Below are 8,086 nucleotides of genomic sequence, written 5' to 3'. Positions count from 1 at the left end.
CTCTTAATATATAGGAGCGACTCAAGTGTCTAGGTGGGTCCTTGTGGTGACAGACACTGAACTTTGATGAAGCTGCTCACTTGGGGGAAGTGTGCAGGTAGCCGGGTGGCTGGAAGTCCTGGTCACAATAGGATCCTTCCTCCCTTTTCACACAAGGTCTGTCCTCACAGGGTCACTCTCACATTCAGAGACCTGTACACACTTGCATGTCCACATGCACGCAATGTCTTTACATACACACTTGCACATACATACACTTACACACTCACACTCAGTCCAAGCTGACACAGACAATGTCTCTTGACTGGGGGACCACTCTATGCAGAAATCCTCAAGTGGGTTTAGCAGAGTTATTAAAACCTGAGAAAACAAAACAGAAAAACCTAGAAAGACGATCCAAATGAGTTAAGAAAAAAACAAAAAAATAACACTAAGAGGCAAAAATTAACTGAAAACAAGGAAGCCCGAGGTATCAGCACTTCAGTTATTATTGGTGTGAAGGTCCTGACCAGTTCTGTTTTTATCACTGCCTTATTGACTGGTTGCGTTTTGGGGGCTTGCTAGGAGTTTGTAAGATTTCAGTCTCAGGATAGATTACATATAATTTCAATTAGATTTTACAAATTTTCGATTAAGTTTATAACCAGGGTTTAAAGATTGGGAAATACAGTTTGTAAGATTGAAATCTTTTAATATTATACTTGTGTACATGGTCCGTGAGTATTTAGGCAAAGTTGACTGTTGAGTATTTTCAAAATGATGATTGTTTAGTAAATTGACACAGTTACTCAATTAGGCGTTAAGCAAAAAAGTGACTAGACTATTACAGTTTGTGTTCTCCCAGCACTCAGGGAACCAGCCACATGGTCCTCTGAGCAGTAAGCTCCTGGCTCCTCCCAGCTTCCTTCTGTCTCCAGACACAGAGCGGCAGTGGCTTATGCAGCACCAGCTCTGCCTCCCTCAGTGTTCTAGCTCTGTCCTCTGAGCTCTTCAAATTCTAGTTAATTCTGGTCTGTTCTCTCTGCTAAACTGCCCATATGGTCCCACCTGGACCCTGACCAATGCTAGGGGCCTGCCTGGCAGCCTTGGGGTCTTTGGCTTGGACTCCACATGACCCTATGCTAACCTGTCACAGAGAAGGAGGAAGGACGAGGGACCCAAGGTAGACCAGATGTCCGGACACCTATGAGGATGGGGAGAGGAGGAGGAAGGTTGGCATTTTTTGAGCAACTACTACAAGTCCCTCACTGGGGCCATTATTTTACATGTGTGTCCAAGCACATTACCCAGGATCATTCAGTGGTTTATAATGATATGGTGTCTCCGTCGGCTCTGGCTGCATAAAAAATACCACAGACAGGGCAGCTCATAAAACAGACATTTATTCTTCCCAGTCCTGGAGGCTGGAAGTCCGGGCTCCAGGTGCAGGCAGGGCTGGTTCTCCTGAGGCCTCACTCCTGGGTGTGTGGATGGTCGTCTCCTCACTGTGTCTGCACATAGTCATTCCTCTGTATGTCTGTGTCCTAATCTCTTCTCATAAGGCTATCAGTCATATGGGATGAAGATCCACCTTGGAGGCTTCATTTCACCTTAACCACCTCTTTAAAGGCTCCATCTCCAAATATAGCCCCATCTGAGGTCCTAGGAGCTGTGCTCCAACTATGAGTTATTGGGCGAGGGGGAGAGGGAGGGGGACACAATTCAGTCCATAATATAGTGTTCTCATTTTGCAGAGGAGAAAAAGGAAGACAAGGTGAGATAATTCACAAAGTGGCAGCCCTGTGCGTGGTCTAGCTGGATTTTAGGAGACAGAATGAGTCTCCTACAAAGGTGGGCTGGACTGGGGCAAAGAGAACATGGGCCCCATGGGAGGAATGTCCCTGTCCCTCTCCTGCCCCTGGCCCTGGGGAGGGTCCAAGGCCTCTGGGGGCTGCTGTCCTGAACAGATCGTCAGGGGCTGAGGGTCAAGTGTCCAGAGGCAGAAGAATGGCCGCAGAGGGGCTGAGAAAGGGAGCCCAGTGAACACGTAGACTAGGGATCCATCGACTACGTGGTGAAAGGAGAGCCTGCCGGCGGCACAGTCTAGGAGAAGGCCCACCCGGCACAGTGGCTCTGGAGGATGGAGGCGGACCCTTGGGAAGGCCAGGGCCCAGAGTGCATTCTTGTACAACTCCAGGGCCCAGAGCCCATGCTGGGGGGATTTGGGGACTCTTCCCTTCCGAACCAGGCTCTCCAGACACACGCCCAGAGTCCAGGCCTTCCTGTGCCCCACCTGTACCTCCCAGTAATACCGCGCCGAGGAGAGCCACTCCCGGCCCAGCACACAGGGGTCCCGGTCGAATCGGCCGGGGTTGTCCGGCAGCTCCTGCGCGAAGGGCAGGCGCCTCACACTCTTCCCGTCCTCAGACAGGGCGAGTTTGGGGCTCGCCGAGTCAGGGTCCAGGGATGGGTTCACTGCGGGAAGAGGGGAGGGGCAGGAGTGGGGGTTTGGCTCCCACCCATGCTCCTTCACAGAGAGTATTCTAGGGTTTCTCTCATGTCTCCAGGGAAAGTGGAGGCACAGCTGCCCTGGGAATTCCTTTCACGGCCGCTTTCTTCCCAGGACACTTGGGGGTGGGGTGACTTCTAGAGGACTAAGAGATACTGCTGGTGCATTTCAAGTTCTGCTTATCACCCAGTGAACCACCTCACAGTGTGTGTGTGTGTGTGTGTGTGTGTGTGTGTGTGTGTGTGTGTGTGTGTGAGACAGAGAGAGACAAACAGAGAGAGAGAAAGAGAAACAAAGACTGAGGGAGACAGAGGGGCAGAGCTGACAGGAGGACACGGGGGCACAAGGGAGGACACAGGAGGACATGAGATGGCACCACATATGCATTTGGGCAGGTGCTGTTTTGCAGTCGTGGTGTCAACCACTGAGGAACTCTGTCTGAAAGTCTCGGAGAGGGAACTTAACAGCCCAAAGCCAAGACAAACACCTTCCCAAACAGCCACCTTCTCTCCTACCCTATTCTCTGCCCTCTGTCCCTTTCGAAGCTCCCAGGCCCGCAGCATGAGACCTCGTGGGGGTGTGGGGGGCGGGGGGGGGAGGTCCTGTCTACAATCGGCTCCCTATTGAGAGGAGGATGATATTTGGGGACCAACAGGGTGCCTACCTGTCCTGGAAGTCATCTATTTAACAAAGGAAATGAAGAGACAGCAGTAGAGCCAGAGCTGCTTGTCCTTTCTGGAGCCCACATGCTGTGTCTCCACTGGGTGTGTCAGACACTCATGCTTCCTGAACTGCGTCCTCAAGGATCCACTCGCTTGACTTCCAAACCCCAGCTTTCCAACAATGGCTCCTTACCTCCTTCCTGGAGTGGAAATGTGCTCTCTGGCTTTCTAGCAGACTGTTTTCTCCCCAAATTCTATGTGCTGCTTTTTGTATTTCCCTTTCTTCCCAACCCCTTTTCTGGAGAGTCTGAGCTGTGGGCATAGAGCTCACCCATGTTCCATCTCCAGTAGTTCAAACACCTATTCTGGCTCCTTCTATTCTGAACTCTCTCATCGTTAAAAAAGATCATTCACATTAGAAAAAAGAAATACTTTCGGACTTTCAAAAGAAGTTGCAAAACAGCATAAAGGCTATCCATATGACAACATCTTGCACAACCACAGTAAAACATCTAAGCAGAAAATAAACTTTGATACAAAACTATTCAATAACTATGACACAATCTCCAGAACTTATTCACAGTGTGCGGACTGTCCCAGTCACACCCTTCTCTAGCTTGTTAGTGTTTTTATTGCTGAATAGCTTCTGTTGCTAGTCTGTGCTCAGCGCTGGATGAACAGCAAGACTGTGCTTGGTCTTTAACAATTATGAATGGGGTTGCTGACAACATTCTTGTCCTGGTGTCCCTGTGGATGCCATTCATTTCTCACTGTCTACTTCCAGGAATGGAATTACTGGGGTTTGGGGTGACTGAATGCCCCATTTCGTAGCTAACTGCCACACCATCCCCAGTACAACTGTGCCTTCGTGGGTTCCCAGTGGCATCCCTGTCGATCCAGCATCAATGAGGAGCTGACTTCCTCTTCACAAGCTCTCAGGCATCCTATGTCCATTGCATTGTCCCTCCACCATCTATATTCTTCTTCCTCATGGACCACTATCAGCCTTTTTAGCAAGTGTTCTCAACGGTGTCCCTTATGAGACCTGAAAGCTGGAGGAGGCTCTGCGATCTGACGGGGGAGCCTGTCAGATCGCAGAGCCTCCTCCAGCTTTCAGGTCTCATAAGGGACACCGCACAGCCCAGACCTGCACCATCCCGCCCACAGCCCACTACCTCCTGCAAAACTATCCCCTATGCTCGTATCCTCTGTCTCTGCAGCCTTCGTCTCTCTCCACATCAATCGTTCCTTTTAGGCAACAAATATTCCACCTTCAACGGAAATCCAACCCAACCCATCCCAACCTTGCCTTGATTCTGCACTTGCCAATTTTAAGCTCGACCTAACAGACGATGATTTTGAAACTTCCTACCCAGTTCTCCGCACGGAGAAAGGGAGGGGGGAGGGTGGAGGGACACCTTCCTCATTGACCACAGCTGTCCCTTTTTGCAGAGTCCTCACCTGACTCCAATTCTTGCTGTATCGAACACAAGAGCTGCTCCCTCAACACACTATCTCTTGATTTCAGTGAGACATCTCCTGGCCCTGCCCCCAACTCTCCCTGTTTTCTGACCCCCGGCGTCGTCCTGCTTCCGCAGACCTTCAAGTATTGGGGTCTCCAAGACTAGATCTTGGATCTTCTTTGTCCTGTATCTTTCTCTCTTTTTTTTTTCTTAAATCATATTACTTTTTAAAAGAAATTAGTATGTGTTCTTTAAAGAATAATTTTGGTTTACAGGCAATTTGAGCAGATAATACAGACTTTCCAAATATTATTCACTATCATTATTTTAAATACCAGATATAGGCAGTTGACCCCAAATTCCTATCTCTAGTTCAGACTTACACTGGGAGTTCTAGACTTGTGTATGCATTAATTTATTTGATGTCTCGATTTGGAAGCCTGAAAACATCTCAGCATAAGAGTTCCAAGACAATTTTCACTTCTTTGGCCTAAATCTGTCATTTTTCCCCAAACCTTTTCCTTTTCAGTACTTTGAGCCACCACGACCCACTCATTCAGACAGGTGAGGGTCACTCCTCCCTTTTCTCTGCCTTGTTTAGACTCTCCTACTTGTAGCTCAGGACTGTCTCATGTCTGTCCCCTCTCTTCATTCATCAGTCCTCTTCCCTTCTTAAACTCCTCACTCATTTTGCACCATGCTTCAAGAAAAATCCAGGCTCCCTTCCAGTCTTCCCAGGCTCTGTGCGATTGGAGTCCACTCACCACCAGCCCTGCTGGAGTGTCGTCCACACTCACGGCTTCACTCAGCCTGGCGCCCGCTCTCCTTGCCGTGGCGGGAGGCCCAGCCTTCCTTCCATAGCTGGGGTCTTCCCTCCAGTCACCCCACCCTCCATTTAGATGCTGCTGATCCTTTCCCCCTAGCAAGGCCTGGCCATCCTAAGTGAATGCTGTCCTGGCCCACTTCATTTTTGCATCCTACAATATTTACCCCAAATAATTCCAGTTTCAGTTAAAAATTTTCACTGCCCCACGAGGACAGGAGGAAGCCACTTCATTCACTAATAAATCCCTGGTGCTGACACATGGGGCACTAGTTTAAATGAATGAATGAGCGAACAAGTGAATGAGCTCTCTGTTTTCTCCTTGGCCCTTCAACCAGTGGCTGTGTCAGACAGGGTCTTCCCATCTTCCCTTAATCTCTCAGCTGCCCTGTCCCCTGCCTGCCAGTTTCCCTCTCCTTGTCCTGGTTGCCCCCTCTTCAGATTCCCCTCCTGTATAACCCATGCCTCCCGCTTAGTGAGAGGTGGACAGTCACTGAATTCTCCCCTTCCATGGTCACAGTGCACCCTGTGCCCCCCTCGGGATGGCTGACTCTCCTGCATCTGCCAAAGGCAGGAGTCTCACTGCCACAGGCTCTCCAGGCCTGTCTGTCTCAGGGTCCCAGGAAATAAAAAAGAAGCCAAGTTTTCTAAGGATGGCTACACTTTGGCTTTTACTACAGTGTAGCTGCCACTCACCAGCATTTATTACTGTATTTCTGCACCTTGGCATAGAAGGGAACAGACACATGCACATGCACACTTGCACTTACTCATGCACATAAACACGCATGCGCGCACACACACGACATGCACACACATGCACACACATGCTTATGTGTACACGCATGTGTTCACATGTGTATACTAACACATATACTCACCCATGCACACACATGCATGCGCATGCTTATGCATACATGCACTGCATACATGCACACCCACATGTGCTCTCCCCCATGTGCACACACGTTCATGTGCGCAGACGCACATGCAAATGCAGGAAAGCAGAAAAGGTCTGGACCTGCCTCTTGGTGGCCTTCATCTACCCCTCTCACCATCCTCCTGAGTAACTCTGACCTCCCCATGCTTATTTCCATCAGAGCCGATAGTGTGAGAGAAGGAAGCCAGGATCTGTGTGTCATTGAAGAAGGGCCCTGTGTTCCCAAGACCAGGTCTGACTGTGGGGTCCCACTCCCTCCCCTGCTTCAGAGAACCAGGTCTGAGCTTCTAGCTGCCTTTGCCTTTGGGGAAGAGGCCAGGTCTGGGATTTGGGGTGGCCTGGGGGGCAGAGGCTTGGAGCCTCTAAGCATGGCTCTCACCATAGACAAGGCTGTCGTCCCTCCAGCCTGCAATGAAACAGAGAGATGTGAAGTGCTGGGCTCAGATCATCAAATTGGGCCAAAGCCGGTACTATCCAGAAGCCAAGTCAAGGGAGGACCTACCAAGCTCTTCATGCTGTCTCTCTGTAAAACAAGAGCAAATATATGTTCTTTAGTGCCCAACACAACCATGAGGGGTCATTGTCTTCCTCAGGAGAGCTGTTTGTAGCATGGAACCTGTTGACCCCAGGCTTCCCTTCACCCTCTCCAAGTGATGGCACAGGCTTTAAACCTGGTCCAGGAACTGTGTCTGCTCCCAGGATCAGGGCCTGACATCTGTGGGCAAACCCCCCAGCTCCTGAAATGACACAGGAGGCTGGAGAAGAGCGAATAGAAGGGTGGGCTCATCTATATTGATGACAACCCTGAGGATGATAATGGACTCTCTTCGTGGGCTGTATTTGATTACTTCAGCAATATTTTGGGACTGTATCATCACCCCAAGGGATAGAAATACTTGGGGTCAAGCCGATTATCTGCTTCTGAGAGGAAGACCTTCCCTCCCTCTGGAAATTGCCGGTCCTCAGAGATAGGGGGTTTCTCTCTGTACATGGTAATTGGGCAGTCCCAGAGCTGGGCCTGCTCAGGCTACTCCCCTCCAACTGTGGTGGAGGCCGCTGAGGCCCCTGCATACCGTGGAGTGGTAGGTTCCTGCTCCTGCTGGCTTCTGGGTCCTGCATCTTTGCTCCATGCACTGTCTCTTCTTCCAGACACATTTGATTCTTTTCCCTTTGCCGCTTCCGATAGAGGCAGATGATTATGGCTACTAGGAGGGCCACTGCAGCGAGAGTCAGAGGCAGGGCTATTCTCCATGTCATGATGGGAATCTTCTGGAAAAGGAAGCTAACAGAGATTCCAAGGAGTCATGAAAACATGGTGAGAGTGTTTCTGTGTTCTTAACACATAGACACTACAGGGTTTGTGGGTCAGGGACATGGTGCTTACGAAATGCTCTGAGATGGTTCAGAAAAGCATACGCATGTGTTTGTACAGATAGATGTAGACAGATGCACAGGAGAGCTGGTGCGCAGAGAGAGAGAAATGGTAAAACTCAGGAGGCAGAATGATGAACATGGGGCGAATCTAGGTGGAAGTAATTCTGGGTATTACTGTTGCAAATTTTCTATAAGTTTAAAATAATTTAGAAATGAAAATTTTATACAAAGTTAAAGTTGGGAACCACCAAGATGTCCTTCAGTAGGTGAGAGAATAAACTGTGCTATATCCATTTGATGGAATATTACTCAGCACTAAGAGGAAATCAGCCATCA

The 8,086-nt window shown here is 49.5% G+C and overlaps 1 protein-coding gene across 2 annotated transcripts in view; it reads right to left on the bottom strand.

Annotated features, from left to right (window-relative positions):
* Positions 1–1,747: 1,747 nt before the first annotated feature.
* LOC105299996 (butyrophilin subfamily 1 member A1-like) overlaps positions 1,748–8,086 on the bottom strand; it is a 13,036-nt gene continuing 6,697 nt past the window's right edge. The window contains exons 2-5 of one of the 2 annotated variants that reach the window (XM_011372006.2): positions 7,450–7,658; positions 6,879–6,899; positions 6,756–6,782; positions 1,748–2,454 (exon numbers count right to left, since the gene is read on the bottom strand). In XM_011372006.2, coding sequence (XP_011370308.1) covers positions 1,823–2,454; positions 6,756–6,782; positions 6,879–6,899; positions 7,450–7,633 — 864 coding nt within the window. In that variant the 5' untranslated portion in view covers positions 7,634–7,658 and the 3' untranslated portion in view covers positions 1,748–1,822. Of the gene's footprint in view, positions 2,455–6,755; positions 6,783–6,878; positions 6,900–7,449; positions 7,662–8,086 lie in introns of those variants that run through there. The other variant, XM_023537716.1, reaches the window with a different exon arrangement.

Source organism: Pteropus vampyrus, unplaced genomic scaffold, assembly GCF_000151845.1.
Source record: "Pteropus vampyrus isolate Shadow unplaced genomic scaffold, Pvam_2.0 Scaffold197, whole genome shotgun sequence".
Lineage (NCBI taxonomy): Eukaryota > Metazoa > Chordata > Mammalia > Chiroptera > Pteropodidae > Pteropus > Pteropus vampyrus.
The sequence above is the reverse complement of the archived record's forward strand: the minus strand, read 5'-3'. Positions and strand labels throughout refer to the sequence as shown.